Consider the following 25,097-nt stretch of genomic DNA (forward strand, 5'->3'; position numbering starts at 1 on the left):
AGATGGCCTGCCTGCCCTAATGGAAACAGACGATGACGAGATGTCACCCCAGTGTCCCACCACCCCAACCCCCAGGCCACGGACAGATACCGATTCGCGGAGAATGCAATGGTAGCCAGGAGGCACACAGCACATCTTTAAGAAAAAAGCAGAAATAAACATGCTAATTAATTACCAACATGTAATTGTCGGCCCAGATCAGAGACAACGCAATCGGAAATCGGCACTGATCTGGGCTGAGGATTATGTGCCGGGCGGCACCTAATTAATTAGCATGTTTGTATCGGCTTTTTTCTTAAAGATGTTCTGTGTGCCTCCCGGCTACCGCTGCACCCCATGCTTCGCGGCAATGTATCGCTCGGTGGCCCGGAGGGTGGGGGCCACTGCACCACCCAAACTCCGACTCAGCCTAACATACCATCATCAGTGTGCTCAGCTCTGTCTTCCCGATTCCGGTAAGTGATACTACACTGTACATACATTATTTCTACTTTATATAGGCTGTGTATTTTCACGTGTTATTTGGTATGATTTGGCCGCTTCATAGTTTAAAGATTACTGGAGAGCACTTGCACCATGTTTTTGCCAACAGCGCTTGCGTGAGATTTTCAGTACGAAGAACAGTGCAGTAATGATTATGGAAAAGTATTTCTACTTTATATAGGCTGTGTATTTATCATATCATTCCAGCTTTTACTATATGTTCCTGTTATTTTAGGTTTTATGTGTTATTTGGCATGATTTGGTAGGTTATTTTTGGGTCTGCAAACGCTCACAAATTTATTTATAAATAAATGGTAATTGCTTCTTCGCTTTACGACATTTCGGCTTACGAACCATTTCATAGGAACGCTCTACCTTCGGATGGCAGGGGAAACCTGTATCTTCTGCTACAATTTTAACTGAAAAAGGAACTGTGCAGGATGGAAACAAAAAAACAATGTGCATAAGGGAAACATGAAAAGCAATGGTTCGGGGAAAAAAGTTATTAAGTGAAGTTTAAAATGCAAATAGTGACAAAGCAAAAAGGCAAAATTGGTGGAGAAATTGACAGAACTACTGTAAAATTAGTGTATTGAGAAGAAGTTGCTTTATTAAAATAAATGCTTTTCAGATAAGACAATAAAATAAGACTTATTGCTTGTTCAGATTGAAGAAAAAATCCCACTATTCTTTTTCCTGAATAAATAACTCCTCTCCCTAAGTTCACAAAGTAAAATTACTATAATTACTCTATTTTACAGTTTTAAAAATACCAAATAATCTTATTGACAAATTCAGCTGAAGTATACAGTGGAGTACTGAATGGCCTACATCTGCTCCTGCTTTTTCTATTCATGTGTACTTGATTTTATATATAATATTATAAAAAGTGGATCAACAGACAAAAAAGCTATTAGGTAAACAAAAGAATGCATAATTGGTTACTAAAATTCTTGGGCCAGCCTTGTCTGTGGCATTCCTCTATCCCGTGCCCTCTCATGGCAGATGCTAGAGATTACAAGATCAATACATAGGGAAATTTAGGGAAAAAATTTGCAAAGGAGAAGAAAATATTTATATTTATACTTCGTATGCTTGCTCTCCTGACTATAGGACTGCTAACAATCCCTAGCTCCTCAGAAATATATTCACCCCTACCATTAGGCAACATATAAACAGTTTTGGAGCAACAGGCATTCTAAGGTTTCCCTAACTAACAGCCCAATTTCCTTCCTCTGTCTGAAGCTACCCCGCATTATGCCCTAATTCCACATGGAAAGGGGTTCCATTTAATTGTAATCCAAGAGGTATAGGCGGTCCCAGCTGTTGAAATAAAATCTATCCTTTTCATAGGACAATCCTTTTCTTCATTTTCAACATTTTCAGAGGGAGTGATAAGGTGATTAAGTATTCACTACTAGATTCCAAAGCTACCCACATACCTAGACTTGAGATCCTAACAAATGTTTTTAAACATCTATGGACCACATCAAGGCTGGAAAATAAAGTTTCTTAAAATGCAGGTAAGGCTTATATGATTGCTTGTTTAGTTGTATACATTAAGCTGTTGAATAATACCTTAGTAAGTCTAATTGAACAAGCCATGTCCTTAATCTTTGAATTTATTTGAAAATCATTAATTTTGTTTCCAATTACTAGAGTTGTTGCCTAATTAAGCAATTGGCATTTTGCTTGTAAAACAAATGTTATGTGGTTAACCAGATCTTGATCTCATTCAAACACTATGCAATTTATAGCTCTACCCAAGTGTTTTATATTAAAAAGATTATTGTTGCAGGTGTTCAACACATGTACAATAGCATAGACAGTTACATAACTATGTATGTATTTCTACATCACCAAAGTATTGTTGAGCTTCTGCTAACCTAATATAGAAACAGATGGCTCATGCTAAAACACTTAAAAATTGAACTTCCTTCTGCTGCTAGACCCCATTAGAAATTGTTTTGAACATGTAGTGTAATTCAAATACCAGAAAATAAATATATCAGTTCATATCTTAATAATGTGATAATGAAAGAAAAATATATTTTGGTAATTATAAAGTGAAATAAAGTTTTAGATAATTACAAAATGAATTTTACACAGAATTAATTGTGACAGCACAGCAGTATACTTATATCTTGCACATTGGTCTGATTTATGCCCTAACAGCTCATTATTAAAAATATAAGATGATTAGCTGATGACACAGCATTAATTAGAAATGCAAATTGTGATGAGAATGGAAAGACTCTTCAGTAGGTAAGGATAAGTGTGTAGCAATGACACAGCAACTGAGTACAATGTGGAAAAACATGTAATTTCCACTTGGGAACAAAAAACAGAAATGCTGTGCATTTTTAAAATTGTGAGAGATTAGGAAATGTTGAAAGATGACAAGGTGTTCTGATCTCGAAGTCACTGAAAGCAAATATGGATGTAACAATCAGATTTAGCCACGGCCTTGTTAAGGGGAGAGAAGGCTCAAAGACTGAGTGGCCAACTCCTGCTCATATTTCATATTTTTGTTTGTGATTAAAGAGCAAAAACACAAAGCCCAACACACCAAATTGTTCTGTATTTCTTCCACCCATTTTCATCAGACAAACAATCCATTTTTTTCTTATAAAGGTGTCCAATCAAGGATCGAAACAAGATTAGCAGAGTTAGGAATCAGGCATAAACCTACCGCAATTCCCGCAATCTCCGAAGGATTCTTACCAGTGTCTCCAGCCTGCTCCAAATACTCCTCATTAACTGCAAGCCAAGCTTGACAATCCGCCTGATTTCTTGGCAGGGTTATCATGCATGTTCAGAGTTTCCCATCAAAAACTTTGTGCCCAACCCACAACTATGATCATCAAATCCACTTGTGTCAATATTGGATTTGTGGCAAATATTCTCTAAAAAAATTTCTAAACTTTGAGACGGATATTTGTCATTTTCTAACACAACATGTGAGCAAGCACATTCATGGCCTTGTGTCATTACCTTCAGGTATTTCACCACTTTCTGAATCTGCCAATATTCAGAAGGCAAATCAGTGCTGGATTCCTTTTGTCTATCCATATCTAGTTGCTCTTCCTCACTATCTGTAGAACTCTCATCCATGTCTTCTGCCTCTAGAGAACCTCTGCCATTACAAAATTTAAAAAAAACTTAACAGCTGAAGATGAAAGAGTACACCTTTACATTGTTAGAATATTCCTTTGGCTGTATCTTACACCATTTATTTAAATATGTTTAATTGTACAGAGAATTATAAACAATATATAAAATCATTTAACCAAAGTGTCTCTCCTTTGTGCCAAGACCAGTTAGGTTTCTGTCCAATGGTAGCCCATTGTCGTGGTGAACTTGACCTTGCTAATTGGATTGAATGTAAATGAGAGGTGGCTATACTTCATGTTTTTGATGATGGATCATTGTCTCATAATGTTTCTTGCCACTTAATAGTTCATATCTAAATACTTCCCAGATCTGAATGTTTGCAAGTACAGGTGTCTATTAACTTAAGAATAATACATGGAATATAATAGTTTACACTGCTGGATGTTGCCCAAAGGTAGTCTAATAATATCTTTAACATTAAGATTCCAGAAGAAGAACAATATTCCTCAACATTGCTACAAAAAAACTAATGCCCTCCACTCCACACAGCTGAATCCCCTTGCAATTATCAATTAAAACTTTGACCATCAAAGGCTTTGCCACAATAACAACCTCTCATTCAATACAAGAAAGACAAAGGAGATGATTATTAACTTCAAGAGGAAGAAACTGGAGGTCCATGAACCAGTTTTTAGCAGGGGATCAGAGGTGGAGAGGGCCAGCAATTTTAAATTCCTCAGTGCTATCATTTCAGGAGATCTGTCTTGAGCCAAGCACACAAGTGCAATTATGAAGAAAGTACAGAAGCACCTCCACTTTCAGAGAATGGGCATGCATCTAAAATTTTGACGAACTGTTATAGATAGGCAGTGGAGAATACATCAACTGGTTGCATCATGGCCTGGTACAGAAACACCAAGGCCTTCATACAGAAAAGCCTACAAAGAGTCGTGGATACAGCCCAGTCCATCACTGGTAAGGCTCTCCCCACCACTGAGCAATCAGGAAGATGGTACTGGAGTCACAGGGCCCTCACCACAGGTTCAGGAACGGTTATTACCCCTCAACCACCATGTTCTTGAATCAAAGGGGACAACTTCACTTACCCCATCACTGAAGTGTTCCCACAATCTATGGACTTATTTTCAAGGACTCTTCATCTAATGTTCTCGATATTTATTGTTTATTTATTTATTCCTATTTATTTTTGTCTCTTTCTTTTTTTATTTGTACCGTCTGTTGCCTACTTTTGCACAGTGGTTGTTGTCCATCTTGTTGGGTGTGGTTTTTCATTGATTCTATTACGTTTTTTGTATTTACTGTGATTGCCTACTCAAAAATGAATCTCAGGGTTCAAAGTTACACTTTGATAATTACTTTGAACTTTGACTCCACATAAGAACTTCTCAGTTTCCTGTCCACCAATAAGTGTAACTTTGGTCTCAACAGATAAAATAGGCAGCTGATACCGCCAAGCATTAATAGAATTCAGGCTGTAGGTACCCACCAAATGTAGAAGCAGAAAAAATAAATACGTTGAACAAATGGATGAGTATTAGAAGAGTGTTAAAGCATGAAGGAGTGGGTGCAGATTAAGAGATTATGTGGTCAGCAAAAACATGTATTTTCAAAATCATATGTAAAACACAATCACACAAAGTACAATGAATTAGACTAACAGCCACTTGAACAAATAGACATAGTTTTTAAATGCAAAGAAAGTATTTGAAATATATCTTACAAAAAAACAGACAGGATAATTTATTTAATATTTCTGAGTAGAAGATATTCAATAAAGGGAATAAGACTATTAAGGAGTTGTGGCGTTATAGAAGTAGGATACCTCAGAAGACAGAATATATTAAAAAGTAAAAAAAAAGGAAATTCTGTGGGAAGAGGGAATATTTCTGTGGGAACTCCATGAATCATAAATATTGCAAGTGAGATAAAGGAATAAACCTGTGAAATTAATCATGAAATATAGAGTGGTGTGATTGGGTGAAACCAATTATCCCAGTATTATAAAAAAAAACAAAAATGGTGTTTCTGAATTGTGTTTTGACGACTTTAAGGTGATCAGCATATTTTCATAGCTGGTGCAGGTGCAGGGAAATACGATTCATAGAATTATAAAATTATAGAGTTGATCAGTACCGAAATGAGCTCTTTGGCCTAAATCATCCATACTGGCCAGGTGGTAATGGTAAAAGACAAGTATCGATCAAAAGAAGTTTTTTCAAGATGGTGCTGAACTATGATGTCCATTAGGTTCTTCATTTTTTAAATCTGGGGACAGCATGGGAAATTGGAGTGCAGAGGACGGTATGTCCTCTGGTCCAGGGCCCAGAGGCCCGGTGGTCAAGGACCAGAGTATGGCGATTCAGGGGGTCGAGGCCCAGAGGGCAGCAAGTCCAGAGGTTGAAACCCTAGGTGTGCAAGTCTGGAGATCAAAGTCCTAGATCCGCGAATCTGGATTTCGAAGCCCAGAGTTCAGCGAGTCCGATGATCGAAGCCCTAGAACGTGAGTCTGCAAGTCAGCAAGTCTGGAAGTCCAAGCCCAGAGGATGGTGAGTCAGACGTTGAAGTCCAGAAAATGATTAGTCTTAAGGTCGAAGCCCTAGGTCGGTGAGTCCAGAGGTCAGCCAGTCTGGAGGTCAAAGCCCTAGGTAAGCAATTCTGGAGGTTAGAAGTCCGGGAGCATGGTCTGGAAGGTGGCATCCACAGATGGTTTGTTGTGGGGTTGAAGGCTCATCTGTGTGGATGGGTTGGGAGGGGTGGAAGAGGGTTTGATTTGTTGTTGCTTGTTGTATAATAGTTACGTGCTGTCAGCTGAAGATTATGAGCCTGTTGGATTTGGAACATGTTTACTTCCATACTGTGTTGGTTGTTAATGCAAACTATGCATTTCACTGTATGTTTTGATGTACGTGTGATTAATAAATACATAAGTAATAAAATAATAAATAAGTATAACTTCTCAACTGGAGGAGGGCTAACTTCAATGGGACCCAAGGGATAGCATCAGGTAAATAACTCATTTGGCTGGATCAAATGACCTTCATTTCCGATCCCAACCACCAAATGGTGAAATTGAATTCAGCCCCAATTTCCCATACTTTAATTGTGAAGTATGGAAATCCTAGACTTGCTGGTATATTCAGAGGGCCAAACATTTCATATTTCTCCACCATTAAACTCCTCATGAAGTCCAAAAGGATCCTAGTGGGGATTAGACACAGTCTTCAAATGATTTCAATTGGGATCAAAGGAAACAGATTTAGGTCAGATATAGGCTCTTCCCACTTCCTTCAAACAAAGGTGTAGCCATGGGCACTCGCATGTGTCCCAGCCGTGCCTGCCTTTATGTCAACTATGTGGAACAGTCCATGTTTCAAGCTTACACTGGTAGCCATCCCCCACTTTTCTTTCACTACATCAATGACTGCATTGGTGCTGCTTCCTGCACCCATGTGGAACTCGTCGACTTCATCCACTTTGTTTCCAACTTCCACCCTGCCCTCAAATTTACCTGGTCCATTTACATAGAAACATAGAAAACCTACAGCACAATACAGACCCTTCGTCCCACAAAGCTGTGCCGAACATGTCCCTACCTTAGAACTACCTAGGCTTACCCATAGCCCTCTGTTTTTCTAAGCTCCACGTCCACCTTCACCACCGCTGCCAGCAGCCCATTCCATGCACTCACCACCTTCTGCATAAAATACTTAACCCTGACATCTCCTCTGTACCAACTTCCAAGCACCTTAAAACTATGCCCTCTCATGCTAGCCATTTCAGCCCTGGGAAAAAGCTTCTGGCTATCCACACGATCAATGTCTCTCATTATCTTGTACACCTCTATCAGGTCACCTCTCATCCTCCGTCACTCCAAGGAGAAAAGGCCAAGTTCACTCAACCTATTTTCATAAGGCATGCTCCCCAATCCAGGCAACATCCTTGGAAATCTCCTCTGTACACTTTCTATGGTTTCCACGTCCTTCCTGTAGTGAGGCGACCAGAATTGAGCACAGTACTCCAAGTAGGGTCTGACCAGGGTCCTATTACCTCTATTCTTAAACTCAATCCCATGATTGATGAAGGCCAATGCACCGTATGCCTTCTTAACCACAGAGTCAACCTGCATAGCAGCTTTGAGTGTCCTATGGACTCGGACCCCAAGATCCCTCTAATTCTCCACATTGCCAAGAGTCTTGCCATTAAAACTATATTCTGGCATCATATTTGTCCTATCAAAATGAACCACCCCACACTTATCTGGGTTGAACTCCATCTGCCACTTCTCAGCCCGTTTTTACACCCTATCAATATCCCGCTATAACCTCTGACAGCCTTCCACACTATTCACAACACCCCCAACCTTTGTGACATCAGCAAATTTACTAACCCATCCCTCCACTTCCTCACCCAGGTCATTTATAAAAATCACACAGAGTAGGGGTTCCAGAACAGATCCCTGAGGCACACCACTGGTTACCGGCCTCCATGCAGAATATGACCCATCTACAACCACTCTTTGCCTTCTGTGGGCAAACCAATTCTGGATCCACAAAGCAATGTCCCCTTGGATCCCATACCTCCTTCCTTTCTCAATAAGCATTGCATGGGGTACCTTATCAAATGCCTTGCTAAAATTCATACACACCATCCACGGACACCTCCCTCCCCTTTCTCGATCTCTCCGTCTCTATCTCTGAAGACAGCTTATCTATTGATGTCTGTTATAAAACCAACCTGATGGCTTAAACATTGATTTCTCAAACTTCCAGTATTGGCTCCCCCACTTCATTCCCCATCCCCTTTTCCCTCTCTCACCTTTTCTCCTTGCCTGCCCATCACCACCTTTTCTTTCTTCCATGACCTTCTGTCCTCTCCTATCAGATTCCCCCTTCTCCAGTCCTGTATCGTTTTCACCAATCAATGTCCCAACTCTTTATTTCAGGCCTTCCCCTCCCAGTTTCACCTATCACCTTGTTTCTCCCTCCTCCCCCCCCACCTTTTAACTCTACTCCTCATCTTTTTTTCTCTAGTCCTACTGAAGGGTCTCAGCCCAAAACGTCGACTGTACCATTTTCCATAGATGCTGAGTTTCTCCAGCATTTTGTGTCTGTTGTTCCGAATTTCCAGCATCTGCAGATTTTCACTTGTTTGTGATTATGTCAATGAAATCTAGATCATTAATTATTAAGTGTATTTATTGAATGGAAATAGGCAATATCAACTTCACACATTCCTATTACGCCTATATAGCAGTAATGAAATGCTATTATCACATGACTTTACCATCCAAGCAAAAACACAGAGTGACACAGAAAACACAGAATAAAGTTTAAAATTTATCAGTATTCCTATGATTGGCGTTATGAGAAAATACAAAGAAGATAAACCAATTAGAAACATAAACTCACGTTCTCTTCAACGAAAATTTCCTTTCTTTAGATTCTTTGCACTTGTAACGCCTGGTTGAAATTATTTCACCATTTTCTTTGCCTTCTTTAATATTGCTGGTAGTCTGATCTTTCTGTTGAGTTTTGTCATCTTTGGAGCTTTAGAAGATAAGAGAATTACTTTGAAGACTGCAGAAATTACATCAAGCATAGTCCTGAACTATGTAAAAAGTGAAATTAAACACCTTTTATTTGTACTGATTATTCTGATCTTTTGATAATTTCATAAAGTTGGGATAGCAAAAAATTTAAAGTCTGTCCAGAGCCTTGTGACCCATCAGGCCAGTCTGATTTCTTGGGATAGCAAGGAGGGGATCAAAACATTCATCAATCAAAAAAAGAAGCAGTAAATTGACTTTGGAACCTAATAGTGAATGCCTGAGTTCTAGATGGACAAACAGAAAAACAACTAAAGAAGGCAATAATGCAGACCTCAGGCAAACTATAAATATCTGAATAATTAGTCTTGGAACAATGAAACAGAATACCTACTGATATCTGTAGACATGTGGCTAGCATTGATGCATCTATAGATAGAAAAAGAAGTCAATTTTAAATTAGCATCAACCTTCTGTGTTCTTGGAAATTTTCCACAAAGGAGGCTAAATAAAAGAAAACCAGAAGAACAATGAAAAGAGAGGATGTTCTTGTACTAGCAGCCCAAACGCCAGAGAAAGGAGATCATGGGACACTAATAACCTCCAAAGTGAATTACAGGAAGAGGTCTGGAGCAAGAATGTTCCAGAGAAAGGAGATAATAGTGCATGCAGGGATGTTTGAAAGATCACACAAATTAAAATGGCAGTCTCAGTACAAAAGAAGTTCAACATTAAGCATCCACAACCAAGGGGACAAACAATTGCAGAATAGCTGATTCTGGAACTCAAACCAGCAATTCTTAGAGTGCACCCAGGCAATTCTTCTTAAATTAACTAATATCTTAACCTAAGCAAGGATGTACTGATTGAATTGGTTAAATGTGTGGTCTTTTTTTAAAATGAGTAACTCATATAAAATAAAGAATATTAAAAGATAAAGGATATTATTAATAAGTTCTTCATCGAACATGTGAGTTGATCAAGGGACAGTGGATCAAAACATACAAACCAGATTGATACTGTTGCAGTACTGAGGGAATATGCCAGCCAAGAAATTGCTTTACTATAGTTTAAAGGCATTAAAACAGCACTCTGTGTCCCCCTAACACTGTCAAAGTCTCTTAATATGATTTTGTTTTGCTTTTCCAAGAGTAGTGTTGCTGAGTTTCCATGTGTATCTTGGCATGTTATCAGTTTCAATACACACTATTTTTTGTTCTATTGCAAATTCTCACAGCAGCTGGAATTTAATCCAGCAGCAGCAACATTAGCAGTGAGCTTTTAAGAGAAATACCACAATAAAAGCAACATTCCCTCAGATATTAGGCACTTAAAGCGAGGATGTTGCAATGACAGGTTGGATGGGTCCAGTCTGTGGAAAATAGCACTCCCAGATGATCAGAGGAACCTGGACAGGATAATGAAGAACAGGACCTTCAGCATTGTTATTTGTACAAGGTGCCCACGATAAGGACTACTGCAAGGTGGTCCTGGCAGGCGGATGCCAGAGGTAACCCATATAGAATAACACTATATACATCCAGTCTATGAACACCTCCACTCTGGGAAAACTTGCAAATGCCTGTTCTTCCTTGAAAGAAAGTAGATGAAGTCTGAGTGATTTTCCTCATGCATCCCTGACAAGAAAAAAACTGTGAGATTGTGGCGGCCCGCACACGTGGGACTCGAACCGCCATCGGGAGCCGTGGGCAGACACGTGGTAGCGTGTTTGAAACTACCCACTCGGGGTGGACCTTCCGGGGACAGTCTGATGTCACGTCTGCCCCGCGGGTCGCAGGGGCCCATGGGAGGGGAGATTTAAGCGCGCGATTTTGAATCAGTTAAGGCATTCTGAGTTCAGCTCTCTCTGCCTCCGTGTGTTTCTTCAGTAGTGAATTTGCGCACGACTACATTGGTGACCCTGACGTTCCTGATGGCATCTGGAGCCAGCGACTCAGCAACCAGCCATGAGTTCGAGCAACTCACACAGCGCAGTCTCTCTGAAGCTCCCAACCTTCTGGGCCACTCATCCCCACGTTTGGCTCGAGCAGGCTGAGGCCCAGTTCAATATCAGAGACATTACAGCCGATGCCACACGGTACTACTACATGGTCAGCACGCTCGACCAGGAGACGGCAGGCTGGATCATCGACTTCCTACGCCAGCCACCAACGGAGGATAGGTACACTAAGCTTAAGGCGTTCCTGATCCGTACCTTTGGACTCTCCCGCCGCGAGTGGGCCGCGTGGCTCCCACACATGGATGGCCAGGGCGACCGCACGCCATCCAAGCTCATGAATGATATGCTGGCACTCATAGACGGCCATAAGCCATGCCTTTTATTTGAACAGTTGTTCCTCAAGCAAATGCCAGAGGACATTCGCTTCCTCCTCGCGCGTGAGGATTTCAGCAACCCACGCAGGATCGCGGCTAAAACAGACGTCCTTTGGCAGAGCAAGCAACGTGGAGCAGCCTCCATTGGCCTAGCCACGATCGCGCACCCCAAAGCCCAGGCCCCGCAACCAAAGCCGTCAAGACCCACAGGGGAAAAAGACGAAAGTTCGGAACAATGGTGTTTCTATCACCAAAGATGGGGCTCAGGCGCACGCCGCTGCCATCCACCATGTGCTTTTCCGGGAAACGCTGGGGCCAGCCGTCACTAATGGCTACGATGGCTGGCCACCAAGACAGCCTCCAACACCTCTGGGACCGACACTCCGGGCCGCGCTTCCTGGTAGACACCGGGGCTGAAGTCAGCGTACTCCCCCCCTCGAACATGGACACTAGTAACGTGGTCCAAGGCCCCGAAATCACCACTGCAAATGGCACCAGTATTCGGACATATGGCCTGCGAACCATCTCACTGCATTTCGGGTCCAGCCGTTTCACTTGGACTTCCACGTCGGCAATGGTGTCACAGCCACTACTAGGGGCAGATTTCCAACGAGCCAACTGCCTCTTGGTCGACCTAAAAGGCTGGCGTTTGGTCCACGCCGACACGTTCCAGACTTTCCAGATCAGAGAAGCCAAGCTACCGGCCCTCCACTTGGATTCCGTGACCCTCTCAGGTAATAAGTTCGCCAGGGTATTGGCAGAATTCCCCTCCATAGTCACCCCGCAATTCTCCACGGCCGACCCCAAGCACTGCGTGCAGCACCACATCCCCACGCAAGGACCGCCACTGCATGCCCGAGCTCGCAGGCTCCCACCCGACAAGCTCCACCTCGCCAAGGAAGTGTTCCGTAAGATGGAAGAGATGGGAATCATACGCCACTCAGACTGCCCATGGGCATCTCCGCTGCACGTGGTGCCCAAGTCCGCAGGAGGATGGAGGTCCTGCGGAGACTACAGAAGGCTCAATGACGCCACAAACGCCAACAGATACCCGGTACCCCACATCCAGGACTTCATGGCGAACCTGCACCATCTTCTCGAAAATCGACCTGGTCAGGGAATACTATCAGATCCCAGTGTACCCTGACAACGTGCCCAAGGCAGCCCTCATCAACCTGTTCGGCTCGTTCGAATTCCTGAGGATGCCTTTCGGTCTCAAGAATGCAGCCCAAACTTTCCAAAGGCCCATGTACTCGGTGGGACACGGCCTGGACTTCATTTTCATTTACTTGTACTGAATTTTCATTTACTCCTGGTGGCCAGCAGTCTGCACCAAGAGCACGTGGCACATTTGTGCGACCACGGACTGACAATCAATCTGGCGAGGTGCCAGCTCGGGCTGACGGGGATCAACTTCTTGGGCCACAGAGTCAACCGACATGGCGCAGTTCCCCTACTGGACAAGGTCCAGGCCATCCGCCAGTTCCCCAAGCCCCGCACGGTCAAGGGCCTGCAGGAGTTCGTAGGGATGGTCAACTTTTATCACCGGTTTGTGCTGGCGGTGGCACGCATCATGAGACCCTTGTTCAGCCTGATAGCCAGCGAGGCCAAAGAAGTGGCATGGGACGCGGAGTCCATAGAGGTGTTCGAGCAGGCCAAGGAGGCGCTGGCGAAGGCGGCCCTCCTAGTGCATCTGAGAGTCGATGTACCCACGGTACCCACAATACTCACAGTCGACGCTTCCGACACGGCAGACGGCGGAGTCCTGGAACGGCTCGTTGAGGACCAGTGGCGACCACTCGCTTTCTTCAGCCGGCACCTATGGCCACCAGAGGTGAAGTACAGCGCTTTCGACAGAGAGTTGCTAGCACTCTACCTGGCTGTCCGGCATTTCCGGTACTTCCTCGAGGGAAGGGAGTTCACCGTGTATACGGACCACAAGCCCCTCACCTTCGCAGTGGCCAAGGTATCAGACCCATGGTCAGCTTGGCAGCAGAGGCACCTATCCTTAATTTCAGAATTCACCACGGATGTCCGCCACATCACAGGGAAGAACAACGTCGTCACTGACACACTGTCTCGCCGCTGCCTCCACTCAGTAGGCAGATCGTCTTCAGGAATAGACTATGCGGCACTGGCGGAAGCACAACGGTCGGACACTGAGATCCCGGCTTACCGCACCGCCGTTTCGGGGCTCCAGTTGGAGGATGTCTCCATCAGCCAGGCAGCAGATCGACTCCTTTGCGACATATCTACTGGCAAACCCCGACCCTGGGTACCAGCAGCATGGAGGCACCCGGTGTTCAACATGCTGCACAATCTGGCCCACCTGTCCATCTGGGCGTCCATCAGCTGGTAGTGGACAGATTCGTCTGGCACGGTTTGCGCAAACAGGTCGGACACTGGGCCAGGACCTGCGTACATTGGCAGACCGCCAAAGTCCAGCGGCACGTAAAGGCTCCCCTCCAGCAGTTCCTGCCGATGCACAGGAGGTTCCAACACATCCACGTGGACATCATCGGCCCCCTGCCACTCTCTCAGGGTACCAGGTATATCTTTACCATGGTAGACAGGTTCACCAGATGGCCGGAAGCCGTACCGCTCACAGACAGGTCCACTGAGTCCTGCGCCAGGACGCTCATTACGGCCTCCGAACGGACATCACCTCCGACAGAGGGGCGCAGTTCACGTCTGGTTTGTGGACAGCACTGGTGCAGCTCCTGGGCACCCAGCTGCATCACACCACAGCGTACCATCCCCAGTCCAATGGTTTGGTAGAGCGATTCCACTGGCATGTCAACTCAGACCTGATGGCAAACCTCAGGGGCCCCAACTGTTCAGATGAGCTTCCTTGGGTCCTACTGGGGATCCGCACAGCTCCCAAGGAGGACCCGGACACCTCCTTGGCGGAATTAGTCTATGGCGCCCCCCTGACAGTCCTGGGTGAGTTCGTACCAGAGGCTCAAGGTTCGGAAGACACTCCCGCAGTGGTGCTAACGAGGCTGCGGGACAAGGTAGAGACCCTGGCACCGGTCCTGACCTCCAGGCATGGTCCCACGCCATCCTTCACCCCTAAAGACCTCCGATACTGTGAGTATGTTTTTATTCGCAGGGGCATGCACAGGTCACCTCTACAGCGGCCATACAAGGGACCCTTCAAGATGATCTGGCACAACGGAACCACGCGTGTCGTGGAGGTGGGTGGCCAGGAAGAGACTTTTACTGTGGACCGCCTCAAACCGGTGCACCTGGAAGTTGAGCAACCAGTGAGGGTACCCACACCGCGCCGGCAAGGCCGGCCACCCAGGCAAGCCGCACAGACTGGGGGCTCCACTCCCCAGTGGACATTTCTGGGGGGGCGGGGGGCAGGGTGTGGCGGCCTGCACACACAGGACTCAAACTGCCATCAGGAGTCGCAGGCAGACACGCGGTAGCGTGTTTGGAACTGCCCGCTTGGGGCGGACCTTCTGGGGACAGTCTGACTTCACGTCTGCCCCGCGGGTCTCAGGGGCCCATGGGAGGGGAGATTTAAGCGCGTGATTTTGAATCAGTAAAGGCATTCTGAGATCAGCTCTCTCTGCCTTCGTGTGTTTCTTTAGTAGCACGCTTGCACATGACTACAAGATGTTGTATATGTCATGGAAACAATTTGGAATGATCCTGAGGCTAGGAAGCTAAAACGGTAATGACTTCCATGCACTCACCAACAAGTACGTTGCTGAGCCAAGAGAACTCCTCTAATTCTGTGCACATACACATGTTAATCAATGAAAACAAATATGCACATCATATATCTCCTTGCTCAGACAGGCAAGGTTGCGCTGAAGAGACAACACTCATACTAATCAGCCTAAAGGGGAGGGTTTTCAATCTCCTATATTCTGCAGTAATCAAACCCAGAAGCAGCAAAGCATATTGGAATATGCATTCAATATGTTTTTAATCAAAAATGCAAATACAAAGAGAGGTATACAGAGGGAAAGGGTGTAACAATATTGTGAAGCCTACAATGACAGCTGCTTTGATAGATTACAGTAGTAAGAATTCTGGAGGACATTAATGTCAAGCCAATAAAGAAACTATCCAAATGTAAACTATTTAATTTGGAAATGTAATCTACTTAATTTGGACAGAAATCCTGATTCGGGTTTAATTCGGAGAAGGAAGTCTGAGAATTGGAGCGGGAGTGCGGAGGAAGCCATTTTGAATTTTTCATTTTTTCCATTGGCGTTCAGAGAGGTGGGACTACGCAGGCGTGTGACGTCGAGCAGTGAAGCATGGAAGATTTAAAAGGAATACAGCCTTATACAGCGGGCAGAGTAGTTTGCGGGCAGTGGAGTGACCCGAGAGCAGAGTGAAGGCTTAAGGGCTTTGGCTCAACGGGCTTAGGCAGACATGGGCGAGGCGAGGAAAGGTTTGGTATTCATTTTTTGTTGCTATTTGAGGAGAGGGGGAAGTATGAGTGTGAGGGCAGCTTGTTGTTCTCGGTATCGGATGTGGGAGGTCGTGGAGTCTCCCAGCCTCCCGGACGTCCACATCTGTGCCAGGTGCGCCAAGCTGCAGCTCCTAAGGGACCGCATTAGGGAACTGGAGCTGCAGCTCGATGACCTTTGCCTGGTCAGGGAGAGTGAGGAGGTGATAGAGAGGAGTTACAGGCAGGTGGTCACACCGGGGCCATGGGAGGCAGACAAGTGGGTCACGGTTAGGAGGGGGAAGAGGAAGAGACAGGTAATAGAGAGTACCCAAGTGTCTGTGCCCCTTAACAATAAGTACTCCTGTCTGAGTACTGTTGGGGGGGACAGCATACCTGGGGGAAACAACAGTGGCCGTGCCTCCGGCCCTGTAGCTCAGAAAGGTAGGAAAGGAAGAGGAGGGCAGTAGTAATAGGGGACTCAACAGTTAGGGGGTCAGATAGGTGATTCTGTGGACGCAGTCCGGAGACCCAGATGGTAGTTTGCCTCCCTGGTGCCAGGGTCCGGGATGTTTCTGATCGTGTCTAAGATATCCTGAAATGGGAGGGAGAGAAGCCAGAGGTCGTGGTACATATAGGTACCAATGACATAGGTAGAGGTCCTGAAAGGAGAATATAGGGAGTTAGGAAGGGAGTTGAGAAAAAGGACGGCAAAGGTAGTAATCTCGGTATTACTGCCTGTGCTGTGCGAAAGTGAGAGTAGGAATGCAATGAGGTGGAGGATAAATGCGTGGCTGAGGGATTGGAGCAGGGAGCAGGGATTCAAGTTTTTGGATCATTGGGACCTCTTTTGGCGCAGGTGTGACCTATGCAAAAAGGACGGGTTACACTTGAATAATAGGGGGACCAATATCCTGGCGGGGAGATTTGTGAGGGCTACTGAGGTGACTTTAAACTAGAATGGTTGGGGGGTGGGAATCAAATTAAAGAGACTCAAAGAGAGGAGGTTAGTTCACAAATAGAGAAAGCTAGTAGACAGTGTGTGAGGGAGGATAGGCGGGGACAGAGATCAGGAGCACTTAGACCGAAGATGTAGGGGACAAGGAAGAAAAAGATAACAAAGTTGTTTGCTCCATTAAGGATAAACAGAGAGTAAGAGGTGGAGAGTTTCTTAAATGCATCTATTTTAATGCTAGGAGCATTGTAAGAAAGGTGGACGAGCTTAGAGCATGGATTGATACCTGGAAATATGATGTTGTAGCTATTAGTGAAACGTGGTTACAGGAGGGGTGTGATTGGCAACTAAATATTCCAGGATTTTGTTGCTTCAGGTGTGATAGAATAGGAGAGGCAAGAGGGGGAGGTGTTGCATTGCTTGTCAGAGAAAATATAACAGCGGTGCTCTGGCAGGATAGATTAGTGGACTCATCCAGGGAGGCTATTTGGGTGGAATTGAGGAATAGGAAAGGTGTAGTGACGCTTATAGGGGTGTATTATAGACCACCTAATGGGGACCGAGAACTGGAGCAGCAAATTTGTAAGGAGATAGCAGATACTTATAGTAAGCACAAGGCTGTGATTGTGGGAGATTTTAATTTTCCACACATAGACTGGGAAGCTCATTCTGTAAAAGGGCTGGATGGTTTGGAGTTTGTCAAATGTGTGCAAGATAGTTTTTTGCAGCAATACATAGAGGTACCAACTAGAGAAGGGGCAGTGTTGGATCTCCTGTTAGGGAATGAGATAGGGCAGGTGACAGAGGTATGTGTTGGGGAGCACTTCGGGTCCAGTGATCATAATACCATTAGTTTCAATATAATTATGGAGAAAGATAGGACTGGACCCAGGATTGAGATTTATGATTGGAGGAAGGCTAACTTTGAGGAGACGAGAAAGGATTTAGAAGGAGTGGATTGGGACAATTTGTTTTATGGGAAGGATGTATTAGAGAAATGGAGGTCATTTAAAGGTGAAGTTTTGAGGGTACAGGATCTTTATGTACCTGTTAGATTGAAAGGAAAGGTTAAAAGTTTGAGAGAGCCATGGTTTTCAAGGGATATAGGAAACTTGGTTCAGGAAAAGAGAGGGATCTACAATAAATAAAGGCAGCTTGGAGTTAATGAGGTGCTCGAGGAATATACAGAATGTAAAAAGAATCTTAAGAAAGAAATTAAAAAAGCTAAAAGATACGAGGCTGCTTTAGCAAGTAAGGTGAAAATAAATCCAAAGGGTTTCTACAGTTATATTAATAGCAAAAGGATAGTGAGGGATAAAATTGGTCCCTCAGAGAATCAGAGTGGACGGCTATGTGCAGAGCCAAAAGAGGTGGGGGAGATCTTGAACAATTTCTTTTCTTCGGTATTCACTAAGGAGAAGGATATTGAATTGTGTAAGGTAAAGGAAACAAGAAGGGTAGTTATGGAAAGTATGACGATTAAAGAAGAGGAAGTACTGGTGCTTTTAAGGAATATAAAAGTGGATACGTCTCCGAATAGAGACAAGATATTCCCTGGGACCTTGAGGGAAGTTAGTGTGGAAATAGGGGCTCTTACAGAAATATTTCAAATGTCATTAGAAATGGGGATGGTGCCGGAGGATTGGCGTATTGCTCATGTGGTTCCATTGTTTAAAAAGGGTTCTAAGAGTAAACCTAGCCATTATCGGCCTGTGAGTTTGACGTCAGTGGTGGGTAAATTGATGGAAAGTATTCTTAGAGATGGTATATATAGTTATCTGGATAGAGGGTCGGATTAGGAACAGTCAACATGGATTTGTGCATGGAAGGTCATGTTTGACAAACCTTATTGAATATTTTGAAGAGGTTACTAGGAATGTTGATGAGGGTAAAGTGGTGGATGTTGTCTATATGGACTTCAGTAAGGCCTTTGACAAGGTTCCACATGGAAGGTTAGTTAGGAAGGTTCAATCATTAGGCGTTAATATCGAAGTAGTAAAATGGATTTACAGCAGTGGCTGGATGGGAGACGCCAGAGAGTAGTGGTGGACAACTGTGTGTCAGATTGGAGGACGGTGTGTAGCGGTGTGCCTCAGGGATCTGTACTGGGTCCAATGTTGTTTGTCATATATATTAATGATCTGGATGATGGGGTGGTAAATTGGATTAGTAAGTATGCAGATGATACTAAGATGGGTGCCGTTGTGGGTAATGAAGTAGGTTTTCAAAGCTTGCAGAGAGATTTAGGCCAGTTAGAAGAGTGGGCTGAAAGATGGCAGATGGAGTTTAATGCTGAAAAATGTGAGGTGCTACATTTTGGTAGGACTAGTCAAAATATGACATACATGGTAAATGGTAGGGCATTGAAGAATGCTGTAGAACAGAGGGATCTAAGAATAATGGTGCATAGTTCCCTGAAGGTGGAATCTCATGTGGATCGGGTGGTGAAGAAAGCTTTTGGTATGCTGGCCTCTATTAATCAGAGCATTGAGTATAGGAGTTGGGATGTAATGTTGAAATTATATAAGGCATTGGTAAGGCCAAATTTGGAGTATTGTGTACAGTTCTGGTCAGCGAATTATAGGAAAGATGTCAATAAAATTGAGAGAGTACAGAGGAGATTTACTAGAATGTTGCCTGGGTTTCATCCCCTAAGTTACAGAGAAAGGTTGAACAAGTTAGGTCTTTATTCCTTGGAGCATAGAAGGTTGATGGGGGACTTGACAGAGGTGTTTAAAATTATGAGGGGAATTGATAGAGTTGATGTGGACAGGCTTTTTCCATTGAGAATGGGGGAGATTCAAACAAGAGGACATGAGTTGAGAGTTAAAGGGCAAAAGTTTAGGGGTAACATGAGGGGGAACTTCTTTACTCAGGGAGTGGTAGCTGTGTGGAACGAGCTTCCAGCAGAAGTGGTTGAGGCAGGTTCGATGTTGTTGTTTAAAGTTAAATTGGATAGATATATGGACAGGAAAGGAATGGAGGATTATGGGCCGAGTGCAGGTCGGTGGGACTAGGTGGGAGTAAGAGTTTGGCACAGACTAGAAGGGCCGAGATGGCCTGTTTCCGTGCTGTAATTGTTATATGTTCGTGGTACAGCAAAGAGTAACCAAGGTCTTTACATTTTTGTCGTGTTTCTGCATGGGCATATTGACATTGTGCTACTAGCAAAGTATCCTTAAAGAAGTGATGATCATGTTCAAGTTCAAATCAAGTTTAATTATCATTCAACCTCACATGAATATCCATGCATACAGCCAAATGAAACAGTGTTACTCGGGGCCAAGTTGCAAAACACAGTACCAACAGACACACACAGCTCAAGGCACATATAGCACATAAGACAGCAGTAAAACACTGTCACACAAAAAAAAATAGTCCGTTCCTGAGTTCATGAATGTCGCAGCAGTCTGCAGTAGAACACAATAAAGCTTGGTCTTCTGCCGAGCAAACACAGAGGGCCTGCACCGCTCCAGCATACCACACTGAACAACACTGTCTTGAGCACTCCGGTGCAGTGCCTGACTCCGACTCCTCCCCCGGGTGTCTGAAAATGGCTTGAGGCCTAGTCTTTGGTATAACTAAAGCCACACAGCTCCCCACTGTCCAACCCCATCATTGCCGAATAAACCAATGAATTGCTTGCAAAATTCCACACCACCAATGTCCAAAAAAAGCGACTAAGACGATCACTAGCTGTTAGACTGCACACCTCCTTCATGCACTGATGCCTCTCTGTCAGAGGTAGCATCACAGGCCACACCAAGTACAGCCCCCTTCAGTTCCTCCACCAATGAGCAACTTGCTCATGGGGCAGAACTGCAATATTTTCAGTTCTTAATGCCTAGAGTCTTAAAATCATAAAAAACACATTTATAAAAGACAATAATACCTTTGGTTGATGCCGTCTGAGCGTGCTGCCATCTTACAGGACCATGTGTCAACTATCAAATGTAGATTTGCAATAAAAGGCCCAAAATGGTGAAAAGGAACATTTTAGCTATAAGTAATTTTCTCCAATGCAACAAAAATAATTTATTACAACAAAAATCCTTTGCAGGACATATCAGAGTAGTTTAATCAAAAGCTTCTATCAAATATGGTCACCAGAAAGGAAATGAGAGAATTCTGTGTTCCATACCTATAATCATGTCCAGAAACCTACAGCATAAATAAGCAAATGGAATTTTAGGACAAATGCTGTGCACATAACACTACAGAAAGACCAAAATGCAAATCTTAGACCCAGAAAGTGCTGGTAACTACCTGGCACATCTGAAGGGAATGCAATATTCTGGATGGTAGACACTGACCTGGATCTGGGCCGTACCCTCCAAATACAGGTTTCCCCCGCCATCCGAAGGTAGAGCATTCCTATGAAACGGTTCGTAAGCCGAAATGTCGTAAAGCGAAGAAGCAATTACCATTTATCTATATGGGAAAAATTTATGAACTTTCGCAGACCCAAAAAAAACCTACCAAATCATGCCAAATAACACATAAAACCTAAAATAACAGTAACATATAGTAAAAGCAGGAATGATATGATAAATACACAGCCTATATAAAGTAGAAATGCTTTTCCACAATCATTACTGCACTGTTCTCCGTAGCGAAAATCTCATGCAAGCGCTGTTGGCAAAAACACGGTACAAGTGCTCTCCAGTAACCTTTAAGCTATGAAGCTGCCAAATCATACCAAATAACACGTAAAAATACACAGCCTATATAAAGTAGAAATAATGTATGTACAGTGTAGTATCACTTGCCAGAATTGGTTCTGCGCTGAGCACACTGATGATGGTGTGTTAGACTGAGTCATCGCAGGTTGGGTGGTGCAGTGGCCCCCACCCTCCAGGCCGCCGACCGATACATTGCCGCGAAGCAGGCAGGGGTGCAGCGATAGCCGGGAGGCACAGTGGTAGCCGGGAGGCACACAGCACATCTTTAAGAAAAAAGCCGAAATAAACATGCTAATTAATTACGTGTCGGGCGGCACCTAATTAATTAACGTGTTTATTTCGTCTTTTTTCTTAAAGATGTGCTGTGTGCCTCCCGGCTACCGCTGCATTCTCCGCGAATCGCGGGGTGCTGAGACACTGGGGTGTCATCTCGTGGTCTGTTTCCATTAGAGCAGGCAGCTCACCTTCTCCTATGACTGCCTGCCTCGATGTCGAAGGTCGAGGTTCGTTGTCTGCTGTGGCAGATGCGGAAGGCTTGCTTGACTGCTGAGCCTCGCGCATTTTTCTATCATACAGTTCTTTGTAAGGATTCAAACCATTCTGTAAATAACCCATAAACCTATGTACCCTTTCAAAATTAAAGTCGTACTTTATCATTGCAGCGAAAATGTCACACAGTTGCTTCACGTTCAGTTCCTGGACGACTTCACTTTCGGTCTGTTCGCTACAGTATTCGGTTTCAATTGTTATCCTTTCCTCTTCCAATTGCATCAGCTCTTCTTCTATCAGTTCTTGGTCATGGGATGCCAAAACCTCTTCAACACCATGTTCGTCAGTTTCCACAAGCCAAACTCACTTAGTCCTTACTTCGTTCACTACGATCGAAATGCTTAATTATGTCTAGTTTTATGCTAAGTGTAACACCCTTACGAGCTCTTTTAGGCTTTTCCGATACCTTAGAACTCATCTTGCAAACGGCTGCTCACAGGCACGTATTTAAGCAATGCTGGCGAGAATGCAGTTCTGAATCCAGGGGAGAGCAGTTGCTTGGGGTGCGTGCTGCCTTTTGTCGCGCGCTGCTTTTTTTTCGTAACAGTGAAAACACCTTCTGAAAGCGAAAACAGGGTACTAAGGTAGGTCTTTCGTAACAGTGAGGTTTCGTAAAGCGAACGCTCGAAAAGCAGGGGACACCTGTATCCGGACCTGCCTCTCGGTTTTTTTGCACTACCTTACTTTCCATTTTTCTATTTTCTATTTATGATTTATAATTTAAATTTTTATATGTACTAATTTTTACTATTTTTAATATTTAATATTTGTAATCCAGGGAGCGGGAAACGCAGAATCAAATATTGCTGTGATGATTGGACATTCTAGTATCAATTGTTTGGCGACAATAAAGTATAAAATATAAAGTATAAAAATATGTGCAAATCTGATCCACCACTAAGTAAGCTTACCAAAATGAGGTCAATATATTCACTTCCTATGTGGCCCTTGAATTTTGAACTAACTATTTAGAGCAGCCCCTTTGATTTAAAAGATTATATTTGTGTCTTTAATAGCTTAATGTATTTCAAAATAAATGTATCATTTTAATTGCTGATTTTTTAAAAAAATATTTTATCTTGTCCCAACTGTTTCCAAATATCTGATTGGTTAAGCTCTTAGTTTGTGCTACCTGCAGCCTAGGCATTGCTCATGGCCTGCTGCATTTTGCAGGAGGACAACAATAGCAATACTAGCAATGTTTAGGAATCATGCCACCGCAAAAATTCAATGCAGGAATGGGATGGATCACAGTGGTGGCTATACAGGTAGCAGGCATAAAAGACAGACCTCAGTCAAAACACATGAGGTACAACAGATGTTGGAAATGATCTCAACATCATTTGGCTCAATACAGCAATAAGGCAGGCTGTTTGCCCTATCGAGTTCCTGCCAGCATCTACACAGCAAATTAATGAGTCCCATTCACATGGCTCTACATGTTTAGTTCCCTCAAATGCTCGACAACTTTTATTTTGAAATCACTGTCCACATCTGTTAGAACCACCCTTGTAGGCAGCAATCCTCAGATTACCATCACCTGCTGCATAAAAATGCTGTTCCTCAATATCCTTCTATCCATAGCTTTAAATACATCTTGCCATGTACATCTATTACTGCTAATGGGAAAATAGTTTGTTTTGTTTTATTCTACCTTATCTAAATCTTTCAAAATTTTATACCTCTATCAAGTTTATTATCAACTTCATTGCTCCTGGCTTCTTTAGTCTAATTCTAAGTTGAAATCCCTCATCTCTAGAATCATTCTGGTAAATCTCTTCTATATCCTTTTAAGGTCCTCATTTCCTTCCTTAAACGTGGTGACCAGAAGATGAGGAGGTACAAATGGGTGAGATGAGACTCTGAGAGTGCATGAAAACTTAATTATAAAACAAATTTTGCACTCATTTTCTGAAATGAAAAATGTATACAACTGAAAAATTTCCAGGTTTATGACTATAAATGTACTTCTTGTTACTTTAATATCAAGCTGCACATGGAAACATTAATACAGTAATATTTCACCATTGGTTACCTACATCTGCTGATGAGATGACTCCTTGATCTTAAGGATATTTTCTTCTTTCTTTGCATCCTTTATCTTAGACTTTGCAGATTGCCTTTTTCTCTCAAGTTTATTCTTGTCCTGATAATCTTTAAACTTTTCACCTAAATCCATTTCATCATTAGTAGGTACTTCCATTTTCTGAGTCTTACGAGAAGCTGTGAGTTTCTTTTGTAGTGCAAAGTTCTAAAAAAAAAGTTATAATAAGTTGAAAGAATTTCTAAATAGCAGGAAGGAACAACTCTGTTAATATATTTTCTTTAGCAATTTAAGTATGCTTATCATAGCATAGCAGTTAAATTACTCGTTTCCAGCTCTTTTAAATTCAAGTAACTAGTGTAATTTACATATTACTATTTAATTATTTTAATTATTTAACTATTTAATTATTTATGGTTTTATTACTATTTAATTACTACGGTGCAACTGTAATGAAAACCAATTTCCCCCGGGATCAATAAAGTATGACTATGACCTATGACTATGACTAAAAAATGTAATTTAAAAAGCAAACTTAGTATCAGTATTCATGAAACTTCTGTTTTGTTGTAAATATCTAACTGATTTGGATAAGTCAAGAAACCTGTGATTGTTACCCTTGAGTTAAGACCCACCATCGCTGAATTTTAATTACCTCATTTCAAGGATATCTGCAGATGAACAATTAAATGCCAGCTTTGTAAGAAACATCCTCAATCATGAAGAAAATAAAAAACCTTAGACTGACATGAAGTTTGCACTCAACAAATTATATTCTGTGGTCAACAGCCTTGGAACAGGATACTCAGAGTCCCTTCCCATCATTGCTGGCGACTTCAAACAGGGCAACTTCAAGAATGTGTTACCAAAATACTACCAGCACACCTCCTGCCACACCAATAGCCCAAAAACCCTCAACCATAGTTATATAACGATTAAAGATGCCTACTCAGCCACTG

The 25,097-nt window shown here is 43.2% G+C and overlaps 1 protein-coding gene across 11 annotated transcripts in view; it reads right to left on the reverse strand.

The window, feature by feature from the left end:
* odad2 (outer dynein arm docking complex subunit 2) overlaps positions 1-25,097 on the reverse strand; it is a 277,618-nt gene that overhangs the window by 168,420 nt on the left and 84,101 nt on the right. For 9 of the 11 annotated variants that reach the window (XR_011885489.1, XR_011885488.1, XM_072253885.1 and 6 more), the window contains 3 exons: positions 24,134-24,345; positions 9,027-9,164; positions 3,478-3,619 (listed from right to left, as the gene is read on the reverse strand). Coding sequence is in view for 8 of the 11 variants with exons in the window: in XM_072253885.1 (XP_072109986.1) it covers positions 3,478-3,619; positions 9,027-9,164; positions 24,134-24,345 (492 nt within the window). In the remaining 3 variants the exon portion in view is untranslated. Of the gene's footprint in view, positions 1-3,477; positions 3,620-9,026; positions 9,165-21,176; positions 21,280-24,133; positions 24,346-25,097 lie in introns of those variants that run through there. The other 2 variants (XM_072253891.1, XM_072253892.1) reach the window with 2 other exon arrangements.

This window comes from Mobula birostris, chromosome 3 (genome assembly GCF_030028105.1).
Source record: "Mobula birostris isolate sMobBir1 chromosome 3, sMobBir1.hap1, whole genome shotgun sequence".
Lineage (NCBI taxonomy): Eukaryota > Metazoa > Chordata > Chondrichthyes > Myliobatiformes > Myliobatidae > Mobula > Mobula birostris.